Source organism: Mytilinidion resinicola, assembly GCF_010093595.1.
Source record: "Mytilinidion resinicola strain CBS 304.34 unplaced genomic scaffold BDZ99scaffold_11, whole genome shotgun sequence".
Classification (NCBI taxonomy): Eukaryota; Fungi; Ascomycota; class Dothideomycetes; order Mytilinidiales; family Mytilinidiaceae; genus Mytilinidion; species Mytilinidion resinicola.
Window position 1 is genome coordinate 915357 of NW_022985447.1, and position 12900 is coordinate 928256.

General features: G+C 51.0%; 5 protein-coding genes across 5 annotated transcripts; 3 read left to right on the top strand and 2 right to left on the bottom strand.

Annotated features, from left to right (window-relative positions):
* Positions 1-4082: 4082 nt before the first annotated feature.
* Positions 4083-6275, top strand: BDZ99DRAFT_389483 (acetoacetate-CoA ligase; the record flags this gene model as incomplete). The annotated part of the gene is made up of 3 exons (XM_033715641.1): positions 4083-4310; positions 4386-6109; positions 6161-6275. The coding sequence occupies 3 exons, from the start codon at positions 4083-4085 to the stop codon at positions 6273-6275; spliced, it is 2067 nt and encodes a 688-aa protein (XP_033575964.1).
* A 326-nt stretch (positions 6276-6601) lies between these two features.
* Positions 6602-7921, bottom strand: BDZ99DRAFT_521468 (hydroxyacylglutathione hydrolase; the record flags this gene model as incomplete). The annotated part of the gene is made up of 10 exons (XM_033725626.1): positions 6602-6685; positions 6738-6764; positions 6814-6948; positions 7000-7091; positions 7153-7360; positions 7405-7438; positions 7498-7569; positions 7628-7715; positions 7767-7809; positions 7856-7921. 10 exons carry the CDS (start codon positions 7919-7921, stop codon positions 6602-6604), a joined length of 849 nt encoding a protein of 282 aa, XP_033575965.1.
* A 703-nt stretch (positions 7922-8624) lies between these two features.
* BDZ99DRAFT_463846 (NAD(P)-binding protein) lies at positions 8625-9257 on the top strand (the record flags this gene model as incomplete). Its single annotated transcript, XM_033720163.1, has 2 exons — positions 8625-8698; positions 8751-9257. Coding segments are annotated over 2 exons (550 nt in total), but the record flags the coding sequence as incomplete, so codon positions are not given.
* Positions 9258-10028: 771 nt separating this feature from the next.
* Positions 10029-11471, top strand: BDZ99DRAFT_389222 (uncharacterized protein; the record flags this gene model as incomplete). Its single annotated transcript, XM_033715621.1, has 3 exons — positions 10029-10097; positions 10157-10303; positions 10392-11471. The coding sequence occupies 3 exons, from the start codon at positions 10029-10031 to the stop codon at positions 11469-11471; spliced, it is 1296 nt and encodes a 431-aa protein (XP_033575967.1).
* Positions 11472-11688: 217 nt separating this feature from the next.
* On the bottom strand, positions 11689-12799 carry BDZ99DRAFT_488807 (GroES-like protein; the record flags this gene model as incomplete). Its single annotated transcript, XM_033722937.1, has 3 exons — positions 11689-11902; positions 11965-12042; positions 12090-12799. 3 exons carry the CDS (start codon positions 12797-12799, stop codon positions 11689-11691), a joined length of 1002 nt encoding a protein of 333 aa, XP_033575968.1.
* Between the last annotated feature and the right edge of the window lie 101 nt (positions 12800-12900).

Genomic DNA, 12900 nt, shown 5'->3' on the forward strand with positions numbered 1-12900 from the left:
AAGATGTCGAATTTCTCTCATTCAAAATGTTGAGAATACTATGAGGCTCACGCATCAATAAACGAGTGTACGGATATTCATGACCAGGTATTGTGTTGTCCCCTGAACAGTCATTCAAAACCAAAGCCCTATGGGAAATTCCGATTGACGACATACACTTCGTATCAAGTCAACGTGAGTCAGAATAAAAAACAAAATCGCCAACACCATAGCAAAACACACGAGGTAGAGTCGATAATGACTGGTTCGAGTCAACAACAGTCGAGCTCGAGAGATCGTTGACGACATCCGGAAAAGGACACTCATAGACAGCGTCGCTCGGCTTCTGGGAACGGCTGTGGCCCCAGCTTCACGGTCACCCTTCTCTATTACGTCTTTAGGAATGACAACATTCTTCGATATACTCCTCGCAAGCGCATTAAAAGCCTGCAAGAACTCGTCTGACACCCCTGGCCGCTCATCCAAAAGTTCCCGCGCCGTCTTTCCCTTCGCGTCTCTCGCGTTTCGATTGAGTCCTACTAGTCCAGCTGCTACCAGGGCGTTCGCCGTCTTCGCTTCGCCATACAAGGCTACTTGGTGCAGGATTGTGAACCCGTTTCCATTCACATCCGTAGAGTTGGCGTCGTTGTATTTGGCGCCGCTCGCGAGTAAAACCTCAATGGATTCGACGGAATTATTATAGATGGCCTCGGTAAGCGCCGTATCGCCATCCCGATCAGCGTGGTTGATGTCCGCTCCATGAGCTAGCAAGAAAGCGATATTCTCTGCAACACCGCTTCGAGCTGCGGCTGCGAGTGGAGCTGACCTCCAGGTGTTTTCCGCGTCGTTGACGTTTGCTCCTGCGGAGACCACCAAAGCGAGGGTGTCGATGCTACCCCATTCTGATGCACAGTGTATAGGTTGCTGGCCATCCATCCGCCGGCGTCCACTCACATCCGCGCCGGCGTCAAGGAGCACTTTGACACAGGAGAGGGAGTCTGCTCTACAAGCATCCATGAGGGGTGTTGAGCCGTCGGAATGACCCGTTCTTCTCATGTTGGGGTCCGCCCCAGCATCTACGAGCTGCTGAATTGCCTCGGCATCACGCTGATGCACAGCCCAGTGGAGAGGCGTACGTCCGGTATTGTCCGTAGCGTTAATCTGCGTGCGATTCGCCGCCTTTCTCAGTTCGTCTTGTAGGGAGATAGGGCGCATTCCAGTGACGACTCTGTGCAGATGTGGGAGGTCCATGTCGTCGAGGTATTTGGACCACGGCAATAGCCTTTTCATCTCCTGGCCAATCGATGGACTTCGATACCCACCGGTTATCCAGCGCTCTGCGCGACCGATCGCCGAGTGGCCGTCGTCATTCTCCAGGAAAGGATCTGCACCTGCAGAGAGAAGGATCTTGATGCAAGCAACATCACCCATATACACGGCGTAGTGCAAGGCGGTGTTTCCGGTCTGCAGGTCCAAGTCGTGTACTAACGCTTCGTGTGTCTCAAGCAATGCCCTTACTCCCATAGAGTCTCCGTTCTTGGTACGTCCTACCACGCTTTGGGAGAGGTCCCACTCGTTGTTTGGTATTCTACGTCGAACGGTAAGCCCGGCGGTAGGAAGTCCTTGAAACATGGATATAATCGTAAGGACAGATAGATTGAAGAGCCAAGGTGGGAATGAGTACGATAGCTCAAAGGAACGAGACTTTGCCCTCCGACAAGAAGGCTCGTGCGTGAAAAAACCGCCGGCCGAATACTTCATTGTAACAGATCCGATGACGTGCCCAAATCCAGTCAGACGATAGCGGTAATAATACGGAGACAGATGGCATTTGCAGTAGCAGGTGCTCTGGCAGATTACTCGATTTCGAGCTGCGAAGCCGGCCACACTTCCTCCAGACTGTGGAAACGCAATATCAGAGTCTTCAGGACTATTCTGCCTCTTCCATTCCGTGTTGGGGTCGTTGACAATGATTGGTCCAGAGATTGCAATGGTGGTCTCACTCCTTTGTTCGAGCCGACTCAAAATAACTTCATGTTGGCTTCGAAGAAGAGACTCCAGTTGCACTCCACGGAGCCTACAAAAGTCAGATTGTGGAGGAGATGATTCGAACATAAAGCACATACGCTGAATGAATGCACAGGAACAGCATGATATTCGATCGAACTTTCCCAAGCTGGCTTCGAAGATCGGCTACTCTTGACCTCGCTTGGATCCACTTCTCTTTTCGAAATATACGGCGAGAAGTTGTGGAGGTCACTATGACCGAGGACAGGATAAGCTCCAGATCCTTACAAGTTGTTCTTGCAACTTCCATTTGAGAAGCGATAGCCTCGACAAATGGACCAGTGGGAGACTCAGAATCGTTCTCTATAGCTTCACATGCTGTTTGCAGCTGCGAGGAAACTTCCCTTGCGGTTTGAATCTCCTCCGAGAGGTCTAGCATCCGCACTGGTGCGTTACGCCATTCCTCGGTTAGATGCCAAGCCTTCGTAGACGCTCTGATAGCCACATCTAATAGGCCGACGACACCTGCAAATGCGGACAATGGATCCATATTCGAATGACAGCATAAACGTTCGCACTGATTTGTTTAATGGACAGGAAGGGAAGGTAGCATGAAGTACTGAACAAGGCACAACCACGCAAGCCTCACTTTTCTACTTAACTGTTGCAACATATCACAACGGAATTCAGCCTTGCGCCTCGCTAATCAAGTTGCCTTTTCTTGGTAATGCGCCTTGCTCAGGACAAGGAATGGCGGCATCTGTTCCTATTCAGCCTGGCCGGAAAATAGTGTCGAGATTCGTGCCTCTGCTCTTGTAAAGGAAGGGGTGCGGAAGGCTGAGGTCTGCCTGCAGACGCCTCCTGCAGACGCCTCCTGCAGCTGCAGGCCTATTAGACGTCTCGTCTGCGCCACGATATGAAAAACCATCGATCGGGTGACGTTGAGCTCAGCCTGGGCGATCATGATTGGCAAGAAGGTCGGCGAAGTAAAATATGCTGTTGCATTGGAAACTGGTTGAAAAGACCTCGGGATGAGTTTTGTAGAAATGCTAGCGTACTGACTATACCCCAAATAGAAGTCGCCTGCCTGACCTATCCCGTCTGCCCATTCAATCATTTTGATTCTATCGATAGGGCACTCCAGGGAGGAGTTGATATAGGCTAGTGACTACGTCTTATAAGAGGTGTGAGCGGGTTAGATGATTAATGATAGCCCATATCACGTGAGTCTCACGTGCTTATGACCAAATCCAGTTTGAAACCAGCAGTTGACTCGATGTCAAAGCTTGTGAAGCGGCTTCTATCACATGTCACATTAGGTTGACTTGTTGTTTAAATACTGGGCTAGCTTCATTGCACTTCTCCACAGTTGACAGTGACCATTTCCCAGTCATGAGTTCGGTGCCGGCAGAGCTCTTAGGGTTACATTCACACTTGAAACAACGTGTAAATTTGTATGCATTGACCGAAGATTTGAAACTCAGGCTTCCCGGGGGTATAATTGGGTGAGGTCCTCGAAACGAGGTGATTTCACCTCGATATGGTCGTCAGAATGGAAACTCACATCATCTTCCCTCAAGTCAGGCGCCATGCCCCGATTATTTCCCAGGAGATCGGTGCTCGGATCCAATGACTACATAGACATCTGAAAAAGGGTGACGATAATCTGACTCCGCTTCATGTTGGAATCCCGACATTAAAGATATCTGACTTGGCATATGCAGCAAGTGGCTTCTCACCCATCTCCGAAAGAGTCCGGCATTCTTGAAACAGTCCCCGGACCACAAATCAGCCCGTAATCGAAGAAGCTTCTGTAAAATCCTCAAGATGATTCGAAGACAGCCCGAAGTCGATGCATAATTCGCCCGTCAAAGCTCACGACACCCCTTGAACAAAGACTAAGGTAATAAATCGGAGACCCCCCGGCCCCGCCACCAAGGTCCGAAAGTTCCCGAGCGGGGCCGATTGCGACGATCGACGCTGGGATTCATGCAGCTCAAAAATCCTGGGAGGGAGACCGACACCAACGGCAGGCTTGAAGATATGCTTATTGCTCCCCATTTACTGGCTTTACAACCTCCATACAGCACGTAACAATGGCTATCCTCACCAATGGCACATCGAAACCCAGCACGCAGCTCTGGAAGAACCCGTCTCCGAGATCAACGCCCATGTGGGACTTCCTGCTTACCGTCAACAAAAAGCACAACTTGCAATTGAACAGCTACGAAGACCTCCACGCATGGAGCATCAGCAACATCGCGGGCTTCTGGGGCGAGGTATGGCAGTACACGGGCGTGAGAGCTTCGAAACTGTATACAGAGGTCAGTCTGAGCACCAGTGCCCTTGGTCTGTATACACACACATGAATTATGACTCAGCTGCTGATGGTGTGATAGGTTGTCGATGAAAGCCTACCTATGTACCCGCGGCCATCATTCTTCTCGGGAGCTGAGCTTAATTTCGCGGAGAACCTGCTATTCCCCGCTCACGATGTCGACCCGAACAGTCCTGCGGTGATAGCAGCAACGGAGACCACGCGTGAGACGGTCAGCTGGGCAGAGCTAAGGGAACAAGTGAAAGAATGCCAGGCCGGGATGCTGGCCATAGGGTTGAAAGTGGGCGATCGAGTGGCGGGATACGTTGCTAATCACACCAATGCTTTGGTAGCAATGCTCGCAGCTACGTCGCTGGGAGGCATATGGACAGCCGTGAGCCCTGATACAGGCGTGCACGCCGTGCTTGAGAGACTGCGGCAGATTGGGCCAATGCTGCTATTCACGGACAACGCAGCATTCTACAATGGCCGTAGTCACCCTGTCCTCCCTAAAGTGGCTGAGATAGCTGCGGGCCTCCCAACGCTCCAGGCTGTAGTCGTCTTCCAGACGGTGGCACCAGTCGAGACAGATCTGAACTCGATAAAAATTACATCCGGGAAAGCATACACCTACGACGCGTACAGACGCCTCCAGGCTCCCCCATCGACCCTCACTTTCAAACAACTACCCCCCGATCACCCCGTCTACATTCTCTACAGCAGCGGGACAACAGGTGCACCGAAATGCATCGTCCATGGCGCCATCGGTACTCTGCTCCAACACAAAAAGGAGCATCTCCTCCACTGCTCGATAACCCCTGGCTCTCGCCTCTTCTACTATACGACCTGTACCTGGATGATGTGGCACTGGCTCGTTTCCGGGCTGGCAAGCGGTGCGACTCTCGTCCTCTACGACGGCTCGCCCTTCCGCACCATCTCACCCTCCGATCCCTCGACTTCAATACCAAACGACCTCGCGATGCCGCTCCTCGTCGAGGAAGTTGGCATAACGCACTTTGGCACCTCAGCGAAGTACCTCTCCGTGCTGGAGCAGAAAGCCCTAGCACCAACGAAAATACTGTCACTGAAGACGCTCAAAGCCATCTACAGCACCGGCTCCCCCCTCGCCCCCTCCACCTTCTCCTACATCTACTCCGCTTTCCCCTCCACCATAAACCTCGGCAGCATAACCGGCGGCACAGACATAATCTCCCTCTTCGGCGCGCCCTCTCCGCTCAACCCCGTGCACATCGGCGAGATCCAAGTCTCGGGACTCGGCATGGCGATCGCAGCCTGGGACTACACAGGCGCAGATATCACGGCCACCGGCGAGGCAGGCGATCTCGTCTGCACCAAACCATTTCCCTGCCAGCCCGTCGCGTTCTGGGGCCCGACTGGGGATGCGAAGTACCGCTCCAGCTACTTCGAGGCTTTCCCAGAAAAAAGCGTGTGGCACCATGGCGACTTCGTGCGGTTCAACCCCAAGACTGGCGGCATTTTCATGCTGGGCCGGAGCGATGGGATCCTCAAGCCCGCTGGCGTGCGTTTTGGAAGCGCGGAGATCTATAACGTGCTTCTTGAGCATTTCGCGGATGAGGTGGCGGACGCGTTGTGTATTGGGCGACGGCGGGAAGAGGATGCTGATGAGACCGTGGTGCTATTTTTGAAGATGGCGGAGGGGAAGGAGTGTGATGGGAAGTTAGTAGAGAGGATAAAGGCGGCGGTGAGGAAGGGGCTGAGTGCGAGACACGTGCCGGGGATTATTGAGGCGTGTCCGGAGATTCCGATTACGACGAATGGGAAGAAGTGAGTTTCTTGATTTTGTTTCATAAAGAAAGATGGCTAATAATCGTCTAGGGTAGAAGGAGCTGTCAAGCAGATTCTTTGCGGGTTGAATGTGAAGACCAGCGCGTCGGTGGCGAATGCGGAGTGCCTTGATTGGTATCGGGATTGGGCGAAGACACACGCTTGAGGAGTCGGTAAGATTAAAGATGAGCAATTCGTTAAGGCATAATGATACTTTCCCTCGCCATAGCCACACCGATGGGAAGCACATCAAGACGCTTCGCGGATTGATAGGAAAGGGCTGTTAGAGTGTGGGCCATACGTAAGTATGAATACCGGGTGGGATGCATATAAGGAAAGATCTCATAGTAGTCAGCGGTGGTAACGCATCCAGTTTTTGAATAGGGGCATTGGCTTGAAATCAAGAGTTCTTTTCTTCTTTTGAATTTTGCCGCATAGGTTGATTTCCCACACGTTTTCGCCCATTTTGATGCCACTGTCCTACCTGCCACTCTACGCCCTATCTTTCATCTCTCGCAGTGTCTTCATGACCTCAACGGGCTCTGTATGGCCTACTAGCGCCTGGATGGCGGGATCCTAGGACACCTATTAATGCTTGCATATCCAAATTAGTGCAGACTTTACATACATTGACTCTCATAAATACGTTGTGTTTCTAGGATAGTGTTAGCAGATATGGCCAGAAAGATCCGCGAAACCAATACCTTTTCGTCACCAATCGTGAATTTCCCCTGTGTCTCCTTGTTGTTTTGCGCGAATTCCTCTAGCTTCTTGATGGCATCGTTCTGCAGAACTCGCTTGGCGAAGCGAACATTGCCCTTAGTGTACTCATGACCGGGCTATTAAAGTCGTGTTAGCAGGATCCAAAGCAGAAGTTGGACCAGATATACGTAGACTTTAGTGTCATCGGGAAGCGATGCTAGCACCTCGTTGAGGGCTTTGTGCATCTCAGTCGCGCTGCCTTCGAAGAAGCGCCCGCATCCTAATAATCTCAGCTTTCTTGCTTCATGCTTTCTCAAGTTTCCACAGCCAACGTAACATACCACCAATGAATAGTGTGTCTCCGGTGAACACCGCTTTATCTGTACCATCCTCGACGAAGTAGCATATGCTATCTTGCGTATGACATGGTGTGTGTAGCGCCGTAACCTTTATACTCTCACCGATCGAGAAGGTAGATTTGTGTGCTGGGGTATTCGTGACCTTTGCGCAGTCTTTGCCGCCGATAATGGGGAGTTTGAATTGTTCAAGCTAGTCGGTCAGTTTGGAAAAGCAAATCGATAGGACGGGCGTACTATTTCGGAGTTGCCGCCTGCGTGGTCGTTATGGCTGTTGAGCTGTCAGAATCCACTCAATTAGGGTGAGGGGTGATGGAGCGGGGAGCATACTGGTGAGTGTTTATTATTTGGGTGAGCTTGATGGATCCGTCTTCTGTCTGCTTCTTGAGGACCGGAAGGACTCTGTTGAGTTGCTGTTTTAGATTCTTGGTGCTTGTGCGATGAGGGCTGTGGAGCGTACTCAGGCGGATGCGCGGGATCAATGATCACGGCTTCTTTCGTCTTATCGTCGACAACCAGATATGCGTAATTGTTCCCGGTCCCCTCCCCTATCCAGAGAATCAGCATACTTTATTAGATGCTATTTACTGCTTACTTACACATGGGAATCGATTGGATATGCATGGCGCGTGTGATTGAGGGCTGATGAAGGTTAACTCCGAAGTTTCGTTCTGGCAACGCTTCTTACATGTGCGACTGATTGGTTCGATATATAACGCGAGCTTTGTCGGATGGTAGCTGCGAGCAGGCTCATGAGGAGGATGGACAATGAAAGGCGCTGGAGAGTTGACAAATGCATCAACGCGAAGTCGCGACTTTCGGGAGGACTGATGACGTGAGTTGATCTCTTATCACCACGTGAAGCCCACGTGATTGTCCATATCAGTAAACGGCAGTGCCTTTCAGGGGCCCAATTAGTCGTTTTGAATGTGAGACCTCTCTAAAAGTGCTTTAAGATTGGCCCAGACAAATTGACTTTTTGGTACAACCTCAGCTAAGGGTAGTCGTAAGCAGGAGTTAAGTTAACTCCGCACGTCGCCGGTTCATACTCATATGAATATATAAAGGCAAGGGAACATCGCGTTGTACTTTAGAACTTTACTTGTTCGATCATTTAGAGACTCTCTACGTGTCACCGAAATCTTCCGTTAATTGCCGATCCACACATAAATTCATCCCGTTTCCCAAATAGGTAGTCGGAAATAGCCCAGCATATCCACACAAAAATGGCAGGAAAGGTGATACTAGTCACAGGATCTAATCAAGGTGTGTACCCAGCAAAACCTCAAACTTCAAGCATTGACGTAGAAAGGCATCGGGTTCGCCATAGTTCAAGCCCTCTCCCAACGCGCCCCTGAGCACACCTACATTCTCGCAGTACGATCTCTCGATTTCGGCCATCAAGCTATTCGCAAACTGCGAGAACTCGGTAGCACCTCGAGACTCGAAGGCATCCTGATGGATGTCACAGATGATGCCCAGATCGCAGGCGCGGCCGCTCGAGTAGGCGAGAAGTTCGGCAAGCTCGATTGTTCGTATTAAGGCATTTGCACAGAAGAAACGTATTGACTGACTTTTGTTAGTACTCGTGAACAATGCCGCCACTGCTGGCGTTCCCAAGCCAGATAACTCGGATATCCGACAAGTGTACGACAATGTTCTGTCCGTCAACGTGACTTCCGTTGCAGCCGTTACCTATGCGTTCCTCCCTCTCTTGAAGAAGTCAGAGGATCCGAGAGTTATCAACATTTCGTCGGCAAGAGGATCCATTACGCGGTTGACTGCGAAAGTGATGCCAAAGACTATTTCTATTCCATATTGTGTCTCGAAAGCGGCGCTGCACATGTTGACGATGGAGATAGCGGAGGCAGAACCCGAAATATTGTTCCAAGCAGTGAGTCCCGGACATTGTAAGACAGCATTCAATGGATTCCGAGGACCGAAGGATCCGCTAGACGGGGCGGAGGTTGCAGTTGAGTTGGCATTGAGCGAGAGGGGAAGTTACAAGAGTGCTCTTTGGGAGAATGAAGGGAACGGAATGATAGAAGTGCCATGGTAGTTTACAAACGAGATAGGCCTGATCATATGTATCTTGCTTCCAGGTTCTTGAACCCCTCAACGTTGAAAACTGCTCATGGGTTTTTTGTCCTTCTCTTCAGCACCAAACTGGTAGATCACAAAGACGGAGAAAAAAATAAAAGGCTTGATTCCTGGGAATCCTCCTCCAAAGAAACGTTGGTGTCATGGACTTTTCAGGTGGTCCGAATTGGGGAGTTTCACGTGGAGATCACGTGCCGTATGAAGCTCCTTGCGATAGATATCTGCCCGGGCAGTAACTACTCTGAGCATATTATTACTGTCTGATCATCTCGTTAACTGATAAGAGATGTTGCTTAGAGTAATCTAGGTAAGGAGATGATGGATCGCGAGCTCTTCAGCTTTAGGCCAAATCTTGCCTGGACAAACGTCGTGTGCGTTTAGCTATGCGGTAGTGCGACACAGGAGCTCAGCCGGTAGTGGGTGACTGCACATACAAAGTATGTAAGATGTATGAGTGACGTTCTCGAAAGGCACTGCCCACGGGTGGGAGAAGGGGCTGTGCTTTCCACAGTCTTTGATCCTTCGGGTTAGAATCATCTAGGTTCCAACCGCAGCGATCCGCCTGTGACTCGCATTCGCATTTTCATCCCATCAACCATCACGTTGTGCATCACCACGCTCGCTTATTAGTTTTCCCAAGTCTGGCATCTATCATTGGGGCAGTCAGTCTGCCATAGCATGTTGCTGTGGTAGGCGAGCCTGAAGTGTAGGCTACCCATTTTCCAATCCGAATTTTGTCTACCTGGACATCTCGTCCTCCCATGCCTCCTCGACTTGGCCACAAGAAGTCGCGCGCTGGCTGCCGGCAATGCAAAGCGCGCCATGTCAAAGTGCGTTCTTTCAAAGACGGTCTATGGGAACCCAATGGCTGATGCTTCGCCTCCTGTAGTGCGACGAGAACCGCCCTTGCGGTAACTGTACGAGGCATGGCGTGCCATGCAGCCTCCTGACTTGGGCCCCTGGTGGGACACAGTCCATGAGCAGCACGCCGCCATCTTCAAGTGCCCAAGGATCAATTCAGGAAGACGACCTCAGGGTGAGTTGGAGCATTATTGAATATCACGGCAAAAGCCCGTGATATATGCTTCCCAAGCTATCCAGGAAGAAATTTGACCTTATTTCAGAGCCCTACCAATCAGACTATCAATGGAGGACCAGCCCGCCCCCCGCCCACGCCGTCTCTGCCTATCAACTTTGTCCTAAATCCTATACCCGGAAACGCAGACCCTCATTCCGAGCTCTCCACCCCGGACTCTTTTCCATTCTTAACCAGATTCGTTAATAGGGCGGACTACATCGAGTCTGCTAATTGGGCCCAAGATCTGGAGCTCATGCATCATTGGACTGCATTTGCGGCCTGGTCCGTCCCTGGAAACGAAGAAATCAAGAACCTATGGAAAATCGAGATACCTCAGCTCGCGGTATCGCATCCGTTCCTGATGCACCAGGTTCTAGCTTTCGCGGCCTTCCATCTTGCCCATATACGACCCGCCGATCAACCGAAATACTCGCTGATCGCAGCAGGCCACCAGAACAAATCCATTCGTGCCATGAGCAAAGCTCTACCAGGACTAATACCAGAGAACTCTGATGCCCTCTTCATAACCTCAACGCTTATGCCCCTTACCGCGTTTGCATCTAAAACCACCGATGACCCCATCGATGACATAGTCAGCCTCTTTCAGCTGATCCGAGGCAACCACAGCATCCTAAGCTCTGCATTCGTCCGAATTCTTCAAGGAACCTTTGGCCCTATTGTTCGCACGGCGCTCGATCCGCCGCCGCTGCCGTTGATGGTGGAGATGCTGTCGCATGTGGATCAGCTGACGGCATTACTTGAAGACCCTGATCTTGAACCAACCTACCGCCGCATCTGTGTCGAAGCGATCTACAACATTCGTCAAGCAACCAACCATGGAGACGACCCTGGAGATCGCCCAATCCGCATAGTCTATACTTGGCCGATCAAGATCTCTTCTGACTTCATGCTGCTGCTGAAACGGCATGATTCCGGCGCTCTTGCGATCTTGGCTCATTATTGCATTATACTCCATCTCAACCAACTTGAGGGATACTGGTTCATTGAAGGATGGAGTTCTCGCTTGGTGGAAGAGATTTTTTGTCAGATCGATCCATTGTGGAAACCCTACATACAGTGGTGTGTTGAATATATCAGGGGCCGTGAAGTTATACCTTCCGCCTAATGCCTCGCATTAATCCTCAAAACAGTCTTAGAACAGCGTACACACTGGCATCACACGCAAGGCAAAGCAAAATTTGAGTACAAGCACATAAATCAGTTACTGTCCCTCTGACGCTTTCAAACATCACCCCCTACAACGTCCCTTCACCCAGTCTCTGTCCGAGGCTGTCTCATAAGCGAAGGCTGTCGTGCCATAAAGGCGATACAGCCCTTTCGGCCTACTCTGGAGCGACCAACACCCCTCGATACCGCATCTTATTTGCGGTAAGCTTTCCGATTGCTTCTCCTATTCCACTTTCACTGAGCTCAAATCTCTCAATTACTGGTTTGACATCGTGCGAAGCGCAGAATGCGAGCATATCGTCATGCGTGCGGCGCGAAGCCACCAAGCTCGATTTGACATTGTATCCATCAAAGAAGAGTTGAAACGCACTACGATCTGTTAGTCTGTGCTACTGCAAGAAGCAGGATTCGATGACAGGAAATGCGCTTACGGAAGATTAAGACGATCATGAGGTGCTGCAAGGGGAATGATCGTTCCAGCACGCGCAAGAACGTTCTTTACCAGGAACCTTAACTTGGTCAGTAAACTACAGCCCGATAGCATACGAAGACTCACTTGTCCCAATCTGGATACTTGTTCCCTGAAACGACTAGTGTGTTTATCGGCTTCGTCACTTTCTCCACCTCGTCCAGCAAGTAGAACTCGTTCGCACCGAATCCCTTCGCTTCCTTTTCTTTGTCTTGACTGGTACTGAACACAACAACCTCCGCGCCCATTTTTCTCGCTATTTGCACTGCCAAATGGCCCAATCCGCCAATACCCACGATCCCCACCCGCTCACCAGGCTTCGCTACCCCAAGAAGAGCGTTATATACAGTTGCGCCAGCGCATTGCAGAGGCGCAGCGTGCTCGCTCTCCAGTCCTTCCGGGATCTTGTGTAGATATGTCTCAACACCAACATAGTGACCTGCGATCGTCCCGTTACCGTAATCTTTCTCGCCGAATATGGTTCGCTCGTAGCACCATATGTCCTGGCCGCTAAGACAGTAAGAGCAGTGCCCACAACTATTGCGATGGTATCCTCCGCCAGCACGGTCACCGACTGCGAATTGGGTGACCTCGCTGCCGATTGCGAGTACGGTGCCGACACCTTCGTGGCCGAGGGCGATGCCGTAGGGGATATAGGCAAGGTCAGATGCGCAGAGACCGGTGTGCGTGATCTTGATCAAGATTTCCTTTGGTCCAAGGGCTGGGAGTGCGGTTGTGGTGGGCTTCACGTCGCCGGAGACGCCATGGTAGGTCGTGGTGTCCTGAGGAATAGCCATGTTAATTTTATGAGGCTTGAATTGCGATAACTTTTCTTGAGTGTCTCAGAGGTCTCGATATAGTCTAGTAGAAGCAAGGTATGGAATGAAGCTTGGTCAAC